This window comes from Engystomops pustulosus, chromosome 10 (assembly GCF_040894005.1).
Source record: "Engystomops pustulosus chromosome 10, aEngPut4.maternal, whole genome shotgun sequence".
Lineage (NCBI taxonomy): Eukaryota > Metazoa > Chordata > Amphibia > Anura > Leptodactylidae > Engystomops > Engystomops pustulosus.
The window spans coordinates 52,137,976-52,153,596 of NC_092420.1; the positions used below are offsets into that span (position 1 = coordinate 52,137,976).

At 43.7% G+C, this 15,621-nt stretch overlaps 1 protein-coding gene across 4 annotated transcripts in view; it reads left to right on the forward strand.

Annotated features, from left to right (window-relative positions):
- The window catches only part of LOC140105135 (complement factor H-related protein 5-like), a 332,603-nt gene that overhangs the window by 288,597 nt on the left and 28,385 nt on the right, over positions 1 to 15,621 (forward strand). For all 4 annotated transcript variants that reach the window (XM_072129061.1, XM_072129060.1, XM_072129062.1 and 1 more), the window contains 4 exons: positions 4,427 to 4,606; positions 5,156 to 5,326; positions 5,425 to 5,619; positions 13,980 to 14,165. In XM_072129061.1, the coding sequence (XP_071985162.1) occupies positions 4,427 to 4,606; positions 5,156 to 5,326; positions 5,425 to 5,619; positions 13,980 to 14,165 (732 nt within the window). The remainder of the gene's footprint in view (positions 1 to 4,426; positions 4,607 to 5,155; positions 5,327 to 5,424; positions 5,620 to 13,979; positions 14,166 to 15,621) is intronic.

The window sequence follows — 15,621 nt, forward strand, 5'->3', positions numbered from 1 at the left end:
GTAATCGGTGCTGGAATAAATTCTTTGAACGCGAGGGTCACGGGATAGGCATCCTAGCATGAAATCTGCCATATGCGCCAGAGTCCCAACGTGCAAGAATTCACTCCCCTCACTGGCCTGACTGCCCATTTCCTCCTCCTCCAACTCCTCCAACTCCTCTTCTTCTGCCCATACACGCTGAACAGTGAAGGACTGAACAATGGTCCCCTCTTGTGTCTCGCCAACATTCTCCTCCTCTTCCTCCTCATCCTCCTCCACCTCCTCCGATATGCGCTGAGAAACAGACCTGAGGGTGCTTTGGCTATCAACAAGGGAATCTTCTTCCCCCGTCTCTTGTGACGAGCGCAAAGCTTCCGACTTCATGCTGATCAGAGAGTTTTTCAACAGGCCAAGCAGCAGGATGGTGAGGCTGATGATGGCGGCATCGCCACTGACCATCTGTGTTGACTCCTCAAAGTTACTCAGCACCTGACAGATATCAGACATCCACGTCCACTCCTCATTGTAGACTTGAGGAAGCTGACTGACCTGACTACCAGTTCTGGTGGAAGTTGACATCTGGCAGTCTACAATCGCTCTGCGCTGCTGGTAAACTCTGGATAACATGGTTAATGTTGAATTCCACCTCGTGGGCACGTCGCACAACAGTCGGTGAGCGGGCAGTTGGAGGCGGTGCTGCGCTGCCCTGAGAGTGGCAGCATCTGTGCTGGACTTCCTGAAATGCGCACAGATGCGGCGCACCTTCGTGAGCAAATCAGACAGATTGGGGTATGTCTTGAGGAAACGCTGAACTATCAGATTTAACACATGGGCCAGGCATGGCACATGTGTCAGTCTGCCGAGTTGCAGAGCCGCCACCAGGTTACGGCCGTTGTCACACACAACCATGCCTGGCTTCAGGTTCAGCGGTGCCAGCCACAGATCAGTCTGCGCCGTGATGCCCTGTAATAGTTCTTGGGCGGTGTGCCTTTTATCGCCTAGGCTCAGCAGTTTGAGCACCGCCTGCTGTCGCTTAGCGACGGCACTGCTGCTGTGCCTAGAGCTAGCAACTGATGGCGCCATGCCCACGGATGGTAGTTCGGAGGAGGAGGTGGAGGAGGGGTGGGAGGAGGAGGAGGCATAGTAGGCCTGAAAGACCTGGACCGAGGTAGGCCCCGCAATCCTAGGCGTCGGCAGTATATGACCAGCCGCAGGGTCAGACTCGGTCCCAGCCTCCACCAAGTTAACCCAATGTGCCATCAGCGATATATAGTGGCCCTGCCCGGCAGCACTCGTCCACGTGTCCGTGGTCAGGTGGACCTTGTCAGAAACGGCGTTGGTCAGGGCACGGATGATGTTGTCTGACACGTGCTGGTGCAGGGCTGGGACGGCACATCGGGAAAAGTAGTGGTGGCTGGGGACCGAATACCGAGGGGCGGCCGCCGCCATGAGGTTGCGAAAGGCCTTGGTCTCTACTAGCCTATAGGGCAGCATCTCCAGGCTAAGCAATCTGGAGATGTGGACATTAAGGGCTTGGGCGTGCGGGTGGGTTGCACTATATTTCCTTTTCCGCTCCAGCGTCTGGGGTATGGAGAGCTGAACGCTGGTGGATGCTGTGGAGGATCGTGGAGGCGACGATGGGGTTTTTGTGCCAGGGTCCTGGGCAGGGGGCTGACTATCAGCTGACACAGGGGAAGGAGCAGTGGTGTGCACGGCCGGAGGTGAACGGGCTTGGTGCCACTGAGTGGGGTGTTTAGCATTCATATGCCTGCGCATACTGGTGGTAGTTAAGCTAGTAGTGGTGGAACCCCTGCTGATCCTGGTTTGGCAAAGGTTGCACACCACAGTCCGTCGGTCATCCGGTGTTTCCTTAAAGAACCTCCAGACTTCTGAAAATCTAGCCCTCGCCGCGGGAGCCCTCGCCACGGGAGCTTCACTACGTGACACATTTGGCGCTGATGCACCAGCTCTGGCCCTGCCTCTCCATCTGGCCCCACCACTTCCTCTTCCAACCTGTTCTGGTCAAGGACTCTCCTCCGTCTCAGAAGCACTGTGTTCACCCGGCCTCTCAACCCAGCTTGGGTCTGTCACCTCATCATCCTCCGATCCCTCAGTCTGCTCCCCCCTCGGACTTCCTGCCCTGACAACAACTTCACCACTGTCTGACAACCATGTCTCCTCATCGTCGGACACCTCTTTACACACTTCTTCCACTACGTCAAGAAGGTCATCATCACCCACAGACTGCGACTGGTGGAAAACCTGGGCATCGGAAAATTGCTCAGCAGCAACTGGACAAGTGGTTTGTGACTGTGGGAAGGGTCCAGAAAACAGTTCCTCAGAGTATGCCGGTTCAAATGCCAAATTTTCCTGGGAGGGGGCAGACTGGGGGGGAGGAGGCTGAGGTGCAGGAGCTGGAGGAGTGCCGATTTCGGTGACATGGGTGGACTGCGTGGAAGACTGACTGGTGGACAAATTGCTCGAAGCATTGTCGGCAATCCACGACATCACCTGTTCGCACTGTTCTGGCCTCAACAGTGCTCTACCACGAGTCCCAGTAACTTCAGACATGAACCTAGGGAGTGTAGCTCTGCGGCGTTCCCCTACTACCTCATCAGCAGGTGGTGTCTCGCCCCGCCCAGGACCACGGCCTCTGACCCCTGCAGTAGTTGGACGCCCACGTCCCCGCCCTCGTCCTCTACCCCTAGCCCTCGGGTTAAACATTTTGAAAATGAAAGTTATAACTTTAATTTTTTTTTTACTTTTTTTTTTTTTTTTGTGTTTTTTAGTTTTTAAAACCAAACGATGCTATCCTATTGCTATGGCTATTTTCTAGCCAACTATGAAAGCACACTGCTATGCCAGATGAGATGACGCTGAGTTATGAAAAAATAAACGTAAAATAAAAAGTAAATGGCATTTTCTCGAGCGGGCGAAGTATTCGTCCGAGCAACGAGCAGTTTCGAGTACGCTAATGCTCGAACGAGCATCAAGCTCGGACGAGTATGTTCGCTCATCTCTAGTTATAACCACTGTGTCACTATAAGTTATAACCACTTATAGTGACACAGGGCAGATTTGAAAAAATGGGCCGTGTAAGGAAGGTGAAAAGTGGCTTCAGCGTTAAGGGGTTAAAAGTTCAAATCACCCCTCTTTCCCTAGAACTCATATAAAACATAATAAATCGTAAAAAAATCACAGACACATTAGGTATCGCCGCGTCCCAAAATGCCCGATCTATCAAAATATAAAACCGGTTACGGCTGGCGGTGATCTTTGAGGCGGGAAATGGCACCCAAATGTTCGAAACAAGACTTTTACACCTTTTTACATGACATAAAAAATGTAATGAAAAGTGATCGAAAAGTCGCACAGTCCTCAAAATGGTAGCAATGAAAACTTCATCTCATTTCGCAAAAAATGACACAACACACAGCTCCGTACAACAAAATAAGAAAAAGTTATTAGCGTCAGAAGATGGCAGAAATTTTTTCTTTTTTGTACACATTCGTTTAATTTTGGAAAATGTATTAAAACGCAATAAAACCTGTATAAATTTGGTATCACCGCGATTGTACCGAACCAAAGAATAAAGTAGAGGTATTATTTGGAGCGCAGAGTTAAAGTCGTAAAAACTGAGCCCACAAGAATTTGACGTGTTTTTTTTCAATTTTTCCACATTTGGAATTTTTTTCCGGCTTCCCACTACATGGCATGGAATAATAAATAATATCAGGGGAAAGTAAAATTTGTAACGCACAAAATAAGCCCTCACACAGCTCTGTACACTGAAAAATTAAAAAGTTATGGATTTTTTAAGATGAGGAGTGAGAAATGAGCGAAAATACCCTGCGTCCTTAAGGGGTTAAGTTTATGTGGTGTTTGTGTTTTATTTTTCTTTAATCTTCTAAATACATTGTGAGCACTCACATACAGAGCCTATCTGCTGTTTTATACACTGGACATCTACCATATAATCAAACCTGGGTCCAATTGCAAGTATTAACATTTTAGGCACTGTAGTCGGACATGACTATGGCACTGAATTGGCTGTGGCCCATGGGTCCTGCAGTTTCACACCAATTGATTGCTATGATGGCTCAAAGCCTCTAAAAGGCTCCTATGGCTGACAATGCACCGTCCAATTGCAGCCTGGTATCATTACAAATGGATAGCTCGTACTTCAAAAAAAGTTGTATTTGTTCTAAAATACAGAGAATTGATTTCATCTGTATTTTTGTAAAGGGGTTGGCCAATTTAAAGGACAAAGGCATGCTATATGGTCTCATGTTCCAGCACGCTTTTCTGTACTTTATTTAGAAACTCCGCTCATTCTTTACCTTGGTATGGATATGTTTTTAGACACAGATACACACATAATGTTGGATATGTTATTTACTTATTATTATTATCATATTAACAACATGTAAATATATTTCTCTTCCAGGATTTTGTGTATTACAGCAACCAACAATGATGGCCAATAATATTATTTACAATGTAAGCACTGTAGTAGATGATGGACAAACTATCGTATTCCAGTGTAATGAAGGAATGACTGCAGAAACTCAACTCCAGGCCAAATGTGAAAATCAAAATATAAACTATCCCAGATGCACTTCTGCAAGTAAGTCTTTTTGGTAGGATATATATGGCAGCAAGCTTTCGATCATGTATACGTTCCTCCGACGGTTGTGTGAATGTAGCCTTAGACTGTATGCACACGGGCATTGGAGAGTCTCTTGGGAGAATCCATTGCAGATTCCATTGCATACAGTATTTTTTCCTGTACAGAAATAGACAACATGAGGGACATTTATCTGTCTCAATTTCAGGACTTGTACACTACTTTTCTGGCATAATCACGATTTCATGGTCTTTATTAACTGTTAAAAGCCTTTAAATTCCCTTTACGGTTTCTAATTTCAATCTGACATCATCTTAGTGTTAATTGTGTTGCAAAAATGTTTGCACATGTCAGGACAAGGAGAACGCAGATGAGGACTTACCTGTAGATGAGGTGATAGGTACATCATTCAGAAGTGGGGTGGTGAAATGGTGTCTATGGTTCCATTAAAGTGTTCAAAATGTGTAAAGAATATCCTTGTTCCATTGTTGTCAATAAGTTAAATATTAATAAGTCATTTATTTTTATCCTTATATTTTAACCTTTTAGAAAGCTGCAAGAATCCAACAATCCAAAATGGATTCATCAAAACTGCTGAACAGCCCAGATATGACTCGGGATCATATGTAGAATTTGAGTGCAATAAGGACTATGTATTATATGGCCGTATGAGTGCAAAATGTGTGAACGGTGAATGGGAAGATTTACCAGTGTGTTACGGTAAGAATAACATAAAACTAGAAATGTGGTAAAGGTGTTTTTTATTTGTTTTTGAAATATAAACAAAAAGCCCCTATTCCTTTTTACCTTTCTTTCAGCTCCATGCAAAATCTTAGTACAAAAACTAGAAAAACACAAAATTAGGCTGCTTGATGCTATGGACAAAATGTCTCATACACATGGAACAGAATTACGTGCGGAGTGCAGGCCTGGATTTAAACATCCAGTTCAAACAGCTTTGGCAATTGAATGTATTGATGGGATGTTTAGGTATCCCACGTGTTTCTCTGGTCGTAAGTAAAATTTTATATTTCCTTTTACTAACAATCAACATGTTATATATAATGCAAGTCAGTAATATCCATGCAACTTTTTCACATTTTGTATTTGAAAATGTGGTAAAATTTGTTAGGTGTTGCCATATTTTTAACATGAGGCCTAGCGCAAAGACAGACCATTTTTAATGTTTGTATAATGGGTTCTCTCACCATTAGTGATATGTTGTTAATGGGGAAGCCAGGACTAGGTATACATTTTGCATAAATAACCACCCATGGGTATCTCATACAGGGCAGCTCTTCATTCTGATATTCAGAAGAGATTGATTAGGGTGATCTCTCCTGTAAAATTGGTGTCCTTATTTACCACCTACTATTTTGCCCCCATATTCTAAACAGCCAGCAAGTCCTTAAATCTTACCACAAAACCCCTACAAGATTGTGATGGCTTGAGCTGTGGCTATAATATTGATCTTGGCTGACAGCTGCCATTGTCAATCACTGCTAAAGTTTGAGATACATGTTACCTCCACAGATTAAACGTTAAGATACTGCAGTCAAAAGCACCCACAACATCTAATGGGTTTACGGATTGTATGAAATTCCTTTGGCAGAAGCGAAAAACATGGCAGCTTTTGTTTTTTGAGCAAAGCAGTTAAAAAAAATGGAAGTACTACAACACAGCGTGGGAACTTCAGTAATAGACTGAAGAAAGTCTACCACCAGGATGAAGGATAGTAAATCAAGTACACTTATAAGCAGGTGTTGCCCCCTCTGGCACGATCTGCTTTTTTTAGCTTCTTATGCCCTTGTTTTTACAAAAAAAGGTTGTTAACCGACTTCCAGAGTCCCCAGGTTTATTCACATAATTTTTGGAAGCCTTCATTTTCTAGAGTCAAGGGTAAAATGGGTTAAAAGAAAAGCGTATCCTGCCAGGGGGGCCACACACCTGAATGTAAGTGTATCTTTTAAGACCAAACATGACTTTGCTCCCACAAATCGCTCTGAGTGTCTCCCCATCTGAGGTCTCTAGAAGAGATTAAAATGCAGGTATGTGTTAACCCCACTGCCCTGACCCCAGAAATGTACCTAGTATCTGAATGGGGTGACCCATAATTCTATAACTGACATATGAAATTATTGACCATATGCCCCTTTGTCTTTCTGGAGGGAAATGTATGAATATTCATAGTGCAGCTGAGCGGGCTGAGATGTGAACTAGCTTGCACCCACCATAGATGTAATCATCCTATCTATCTTTAGGATAAGGCCAGGCAAAGTGAGAAATAGTTCTGGTCTATGTAATGCACTAATGTACATGTGCCCTCACCCTCACCTGCCGTCCCCGCTGCATACCATATATTCATCACACCTCACTACATAGCTCTCATGTCATCCATTAGTGGATTTGGTCATTGCTTCTGATAGTATTGTACATTTAAAGGGAGTGTGTCACCATTTTTTTAGATCTTTATTACTTTATGCTCCATGTTTTTTTAAGTTCTACATGAGCATAATTATGGTGGCTACCATCTTTCATGAGTTTCTTGACTGTTGTATTAACAGCAACTTAATCATATGGCCATGGATAGTGATAGACTAGAGCTGATAAATTGACATCTAAAGCTGGGAGATCCTCTGTTTTCAGTTGTAGATGGGTTGGCTAGTGGTGTTTTCTATGGGCTGTTATTTTCTATTTTTATATATTAAAGCAAATATCAAAGAACCAGTTACATTCCTGAAATATCAATACATTTTTTTACAGTCTTGTTGCTACTATAAACAAACACAGGAATTATGACATACTTTTCTACCTTTGTTTGTGTAGCGAGCAGCAGGTCGGGAACCCACTGTGCTATGTACCTGGTTTGACTTTGGGCCAGACACTGCATTATCCCTGAACCTATCCAGTATTCACCCTTTTACCCATATTCAGGAATCTGGATTCCACTGTGTAGAGATTGCAAGGTGCTACCTCTTGTGGTGGTCCCGGTATAGATAGCAGCTGGCCCAGGGGGCACAAGGACACCGGTACTTGGTACCAAGGGGTCAGGGGAAGTCAATTTGTAGTCAAGATGGGCAGCGTCAGGTGGACAGGGGTCACGCATGTGAAATCAGCAGGAACAATAACCGTACAGCAGACTGACTGTTCTGACTAGGAACCTTTGCTCAGGCATGGGAAATAGGGCATGCTGGGCAATAAGGCTGAATGTGCACCCAGATTGCCTGGGACACACCCTGCTGCTTTATGAAGGAGATACAGGACCCGTCTGCAGCCTAAGGTAGCTGAAGCATGGACTGTGTCCGGCTATGGAAGACAAAATATTTAAATATGCTCTCATATTCATATGCATTCAGATTTAGTCTTCCAAAAAAGGAAAAATATATTTTATACAAATTAAAATATCCCTGTTGGTGGCATAACAGCAGATCACACACAGCTCTGCTAAATCCATAGATTAACACACAGATCTATGCTATATGCATTTATTCACACATACATCACTTCCATATCCTTACATTTACCCACATAGCTCTGCTATATCCACACATGTACACAAATAGCTTTTCTACATCTATACATTTGCACACACTGTTCTGTGACTTCCATTCATTCACACAGATAGCTCTGCTATACACTCACACAGAACATGCTCAGCATTGCTATACAGAGATATATAGGAACACGCTGGACCCTTCTACATACACTGGGCTCCGCTATGCACACACAAATCACACTGACTGGGCACTACTATACACAAAAACGCACACAAAGCTCTGCTATACACACTCATAGGGAACACACTGGGTATTGCTATATACAGAAACAAACACACAGCTCTGTTATTCACACTGGGCACTTCTATGCACAGAAACCTCCACACAGCTTTGCTGTACACACATAAGGACCACCCTGGACACTGCTATATAGAGACCACACACACAGCTCGGCTATACACACAATGGGCACTACGTATACAGACATACACTGTGCTATACACACACAGAACACACTGGGCACTGCTGTTCAAACAAACACACACAAAGCTCTGCTATACACACTCAAGGAACACACTGGGGACTACTATTCACACACAGGAGCACATCCCAACCTCTTCTTCCTACTAGTGATGTGTCGTTCGTGAACGACAGGGAGTCGGATACCCTCAGTGAGCCAATGTTTCACTTAACCCCACCCCTAACTGGCTCACCACACCCATTTTTATCTGATACAAAAGTGGTGTGGAATGGGGTGATTGACTGGCCTGCAGTTCCCTATTACATATTTAATAGGGAGCTGTTCAGGAGCTAGTAGAGCTGCCTCTTCTTAGTGAGCAGAGCCTTTTAAGCCAGCTCACTAAGGAGAGTTGTCATTCCCATCATTACTTCCTGCTCTGTCCCAGTTCTTTGCCCCATCCTGGCAGCATGAGGACCTTGAGTGATGTAGGAAGCATGTGATCAGTCTGACATCACTTCAGGTCCTGGAGGTGATAATCATGGGACCACTCAGGAGAGTAGGAAGCAGCAGAGGCTCTCCGCTCATGGAGATCGGGTTCAGAGCTATCTGAGAACATCACCTGATCTCCACTACGGTGGTCAGAAGAGAATGGCAGTGGTGGATCCTCATCACCTTCATACTATAAGACATAGGCAATTTTTAGCAAGATTTTAGCAGGCACTAAACGGAAAAATACAAGAAACCGCAAGTCACCCCGACACAAGCAAAGCAATAACAATCGAGACAATTTTCTAGCTACCCTCCAACGACATCATGCACGGGTACAAACAATTCTGGTACTCCAAATATGCAATCCTCATCCTCTTCTTCCTTGTCAATACCAAACAACCAACACTCGTCCAGCACATCAGTTGCACAACCACATTCGGACCCCAGGAGAGCCACAGAGTCACAACGCACCATGCTGCCCCTGACACAACCTATGCCTTTCAATAGACAAACTTCCATAATTCCACATTTAACTACCACTTCTTTCCCTTCTCCTTTTTTAGGAGCACAAGCCCCGGGCATACAGCTCAGGGATCGGGACAAATGGGGGTACAATGGGAAGTAACAGATCCCAGTACACCCAATCCCCCTACAAATTTGGTCATCAATCTTTCATCTGAAACCTTTTCACCTCACGTGATATCACTTCTGCAAAAAGGCCTCACCTTCACACCTACACCTTTGTGTGATAAATTCCTATGGATAAAAGACATGAATTTATTTGCATGTAAACTACCACTTTACAAGTTGCACAAGGAAGAGGAAACAGATAAGAAAAAACTTAGACAAAGAGAAACACAGGCTCTAGAGGCGCTACTGTCACTTGAAGATGAGAACATTGTAGGACCATCTAATGTCCAAGCACCACTTACAGACATGAAACCCCATTCGAAACATACACCCACCTTTTCAAAATACTCTAACATCGAGACCTTTGTACAACTTGTCTCTAATGATATAGAAAAACTTAAAATGGACAAGAGACAAGAGTTCCAAAATCTTAATATAGAGGAAATTAAAGCCCTGGAGGAATTGCGCTCGGACCCTGATCTAACAGTGAAACCCTCTGATAAGGGGGGTAACACAGTGATCATGAACACCGGAGATTATATTGAGACGGTCCAGAGACTCCTCTCTGATAGAAATACTTACGAAATACTTTGTCTGGCCCAACACCTAAGTGTGTTAAAGAGCTGGAACAGCTCCTATCGGAGGCTAGGGCTGATAATTTGCTTAATTTAGATGAATTCAAAGTATTGTGTAACGAACACCCTTCAATAGCTACATTTTATGCATTACCCAAAGTGCATAAAGGACGGGTACCAATTCCTGGTAGAGCAATTGTCTCAGGGTTGTGACTGCTTGACACAATCTTGTAGTGTCTATATCGACAAAATGCTGCAGCCCTTTGTCTGTGCTCTTCCGTCCTATTTGCAGGACACTGAAGACACTATTATAAGGATACAGGGCCTCACGCTCACATCGGATACAACGATAGCTAGTCTGGATGTAGAATCCTTATATAGCAACATTGAACACACCTTGGGCTTAAAAGCTGTAGAATACTTTTTAAACACCAAAGGTATTCAATTCAAAGAACATAACAAATTTCTGTTGAAACTTTTAAATTTTGTACTCACCAGGGATTATTTTCTTTTCAAGGGGTCTTTCTATCACCAGGTTAGGGGTACCGCAATGGGGGCGACTTGTGCGCCCTCATATGTGAACCTCTTTCTTGGTTGGTGGGAGGACACCCTTGTTTTTACCGATGAATTTTCCGCCTACAATCGTCACATTGTTTACTGGGGCAGATATATAGACAATGTGCTGATCCTATGGGAGGGTGGAAAAGCACAATTTCATGAATTTGTTGAGAAACTCAACAGTAACCATATTGGGATGAAATTTACATCCGAGATTCACGAGACTCAGATTAACTTTTTAGACCTGACCATCCGTATAGACCCCCAGGGATATCTGAAAACAGACATCTTTCGAAAACCTACTTCCAACAATAGTCTGCTAGACTGGCAAAGTTGGCATCCTCAGCCATTAAGATCAGGTATACCCATTGGGCAGTATCTCCGAGCCCGCAGAAACTGTTCTGATGAGGCTACCTTTAAGAGGGAATGTGACAATCTGTATAGGAGATTCAGGAATCGGGGCTACCCCAAAAAATGTTTATACAGGGCCTTCTCAAGAGCAAAAAATACGGATAGAAGCACACTTTTTCAACAGAAGAACCTACAACCAGCCCAGCAAGTCATTAGGTGCATTGGCACCTATGACGCTTATGCAGACACCATCAAGAAGATCCCCTCCAGATACTGGCCAATTCTCACAGCGGATATCGGACCTGAAAGAAAAATTGACTGATAGACCCACTATTACCATAGGGGTCCCAATTTGAGAAATTTTCTGGTACACAGTCTTTTTACGCAGGCTATAACATCTACTCGGAGTGTGAGAAGTTCTACTCTGGGATCTTTTCCCTGTGGCTCATGCTCCTTCTGCCCTCTCATGCCCAGAACAAAAACCTTTACTAATCCAGCAAATGGAGAAGTTATCTCCATTAGGTATTTCCTTAACTGTAGAAGTACCATGGTGGTCTATGTGGCACAGTGCACATGCCCACGGTTATATGTCGGGAAAACCATACAACAACTACGGAGAAGAATCTCCAGCCATGGACCACGACAAGCAAACATTGACATAAACTTTTACAATTAGAATCAAGGTGGATCCATCGCCTTAAATCTGAGTCCTTTGGGTCTCAATGAAGGGTTTACCTTTACTGCATACCTATGAGCCCTTTGTTACCATGTACATACTAATGTATATACTTCCCTTACCTTTAAATCCTTATGTTCATTTTTCGTATTATATGGCATTTTACCACGTGGGGCATGGACTAGGAAGCCTCTCCTATAGGCCTCTATTGAGGCCACCAAGACCAGCATTTTCAGCTACAATATGTTTGAATATTCAGCGCATCCCCCGTCTCTTATTGTTTTTTCATTGATTGTTTTGATGTTCTATTTAGGCCTCGTAGTTTGTATACCCTGGAGAGTAGATATTGGATAGCTCCATATGTGCTAGAATATATGTACCATTTGTCTTATGGGCTCAAGGACCGGTATGACTATATTTCTTCTACTGCACCCTATGGTGCTGATAATCTCTGTATATTTTATTTACCGGCATTATAGTCCTCAGTCTCCCCTCATAATCTGGCACTTAACTATATGGAATTATATTGTTGCATCCTGGCCACATGTTCTATACATGTAGCCATGTGACTCTCCATACCACCCAATATTCCCTACTATAGTAGACCCAACAATACTTCTGGAGCCCAGAATGTCTTTTTAACTTTCAATTATATATTCTCAATGCCAAAAATCAGTATTCAACTCAACGATGATCACACACTAGGTCGCCATGCATCACAAATATTACACCAAGCCAGCAGTGTATAATATACATGCCGATTAAGTCCACTGTCAAGTCACTCATGACCCGTAAGATACACGTACTTGCTAGACATCATGTTGACATGCGCATTAGATATCTGCAACTTTTTCACTAAGTCCACTGTCATGCGCGGAGCTCCTTTGGGCCGAGAGTCAGCTGATCTCCTGAATCAGCTGACCAGAGGGCATGTCGGTCGAGTCCGATCCTATTGGTGAGTGGGATGTATGACGCTGCTCCTGTCATCTGTTGCGGAGCGGAGTTGTCATCATCTTCCGCCTATTCTACTGGCTACATTTTGATGCCAATCAACGATGGTCCTATTTGGATGCGCATTTTGCGAGTGGATTTATCCGATCCTCTCCTATAGGTTTATCCTGGTCTTGTAGGGAGGGGCTTTATTGTTATATACTCGGCGTGTCCGCGACGCGACTAGTACTAGCCCATACCCCTGATGAAGCCAGTTCTACTGGTGAAACATGTCGGGGGGCTAATGTTTGCAAATTTTAACTAGCTGTATGGCAATGTCATGTGCAGTCAGCACTAACAATTACCCAATTGGATCACTTGAGATAGGGACTTTAGTTTTATATTAGATAATCCAAGCCTATAACTCGCTGTCTGTAGGGTTAGATGCAGTATCTACAATAATACAGGCTTACTGTTATATTGGCCCCTGCTGGGGCAGCTGAGGCAACACTTGAGCCCAATCAGCCTAGGGCTTCAGTATATACTACAAGCTGCACTACCCACAAGCTCACAGTGCTGTTTAGGACTGTCTACTCGATTTGACCAACAGTGTAATTGTAGCAGTCCAATTACATAGGCTTTGAACCTTCTCTTTTGTCCTACATCCTATGCATTTAATATAGACTGCTTGACACTGCCTGTGACTCTGATCACACTGTACTTTTAATTCACCCGAGTCCTTTGCACCTAGTGGTCCACGCCACTTTAGTTTGAACTATTGTTGAAATATTTTAATATCTTCAATTAAAGTGATGTTTTACTTTTCATCTGTCCGGATATGGGCCATTTTGACTGCCTGGAGGCAGTTTTGTAAAATTGACAGTCAGAAAAAAATGGTAATTCACTACTATATTAGGTATTTATGTTCCTGTAGATATTTATCAATGTCTGAAGCAAAAAGGACTTTTAAACACTATTAAAATAAAATCTGTTATCAGATATAGTGATATTTTAACCAAAGTATTTGAATTTAATTGCCATAGTGTTATATGCACCCAGTAATGAACATATATGAGTTAATAATGGACTGAGCTTTTCTGTAATGTGGATATATATGTATATATATTATACACACAAGGAGATTTTACCTGTGATTTGTCATGTGATATTATGTGTACTATTATTTATTTACTATTTTATTTCATAGCGACTTGCCGAATGGATCAAGATCAGCTTGATGAAAACAACTTAGAATTGGATGAAGTTCATGAAAGTGCAGTATACTATGGAGAAGGGGCAGAGATCCGGTTTAAATGTAAGGCTGAATTCAAATACAGAGGTCAACCAACAGGGAAATGTTCTCAAAAGAAAATCACTTATCCAAAATGTGAAGGTAATGGAAATTTAATATATTTTGCTTTTCTGTTTGAGAGAATTGGATTGTCTGACATTCCCAGATAACTGATGTGATAAACTCTGAATAATACATTTTATGACCGCATTTCATGGAAGTCATGACTAGAGATGGACGAATCGATTCTAACGAAGTGGAATTCGTTTGGAATTTCAGGAAAACTTCGGTTCTGCATAATTCCGAAGTTTACAGTTATCCATGATAACAAATTTTTTCCCCTTTAGTAGCAAAATGGCCTCAAGCTCAACATGTTACATGGGGCAGCAAACTCTGGGAAGAAGAAAGGAACACCCTGATGGAGTGATTTTTTTTCTCAAAGTCCAGGGTGTCAGATTTGGGGTTCTGTATTCCCCAAATTTTAATTCTTTCTTGTTGCTAAAGTTGATATCAAGAAATCTGTGTCAAATCAAAATAGTTGATTAACCAATATGTCAGAGGTGGCAGGTGGAGCAAGCATCGGTCGCAGCACAGTAAGGGAACGTCCCAGGAGGGGTGACTCTGTGAAGCCAGAACTGCCGGGGTTATCTAGCAGCAGTGTGTTGATGAACAACCCAAAGGTTCTCGATTGGTTGACTAGGTCATCTACTTCCTCCCAAATGACATTTGACAACCCCAGCAAAGAGTCTGTGGGTTCGTAAGATAAAGCCCTTAGTTGGCATGGCCCAGGAGCAGGTCAATGGCCCTCAACTGTCCTGTTCATTTCCCTCAGCAAGAGATCTACTAGGTGGTCTGGGGTCAGTGCCACTATACAGCGAGGACGAACTCTTTGAGTACAGTCATCAGCTGGCAGTGAAGAGGAGGGGCAGACATCCGCTGCTTCTTGCAGTGGGCAGGAAAGTAGAGATGTGGAGAGTGGCACGGGAGGTTATGTTACACTTGCAAGTAGTCAGGCTGTGCATACTGAAACCATTGAGTAGAATAACAGTGACAGGGAAACACAAATTGATTGCACTTGGGAGCCAGGTGAAGCAAGGTCTCCATTATCTTGGGAGAATAGGGTGTCAGCTTGCACGTCAGGCAGCGAAGCAGGCAGCAAGTCGCTACTGTGGCCATGAGTCAGCAGGGTGGCAGCAGTGTGAGGACGGTAGCCAAACTGCCGCAGGGTACAAAACCATGTGTATATGTAGTATCTGCAGGCAGAAAGTGAAGCGTGGCCAGGGAGCTAACATTGGCACCACGGCCTTGCATCCACACATGCAGCGTCACCATCAAATGGCCTAGAAGAAACGTGCCTCAGATGTGGTGGTCCATCCTGCCGCCTCAGCAACAGCAGCAGCACCTAGTGGAACACATGCCATTTCAGCCAGTCAAGGCTCCAGCACCTCTGCCGAAGGGAGCTATTTGTCTTTGACATCATCTCCCGGTCCAGATACTCCTGTTACTTGCTACGCATGGCTCCAGCAGTCGTTGAACGAGGCAATTAAAAAGAGACAAC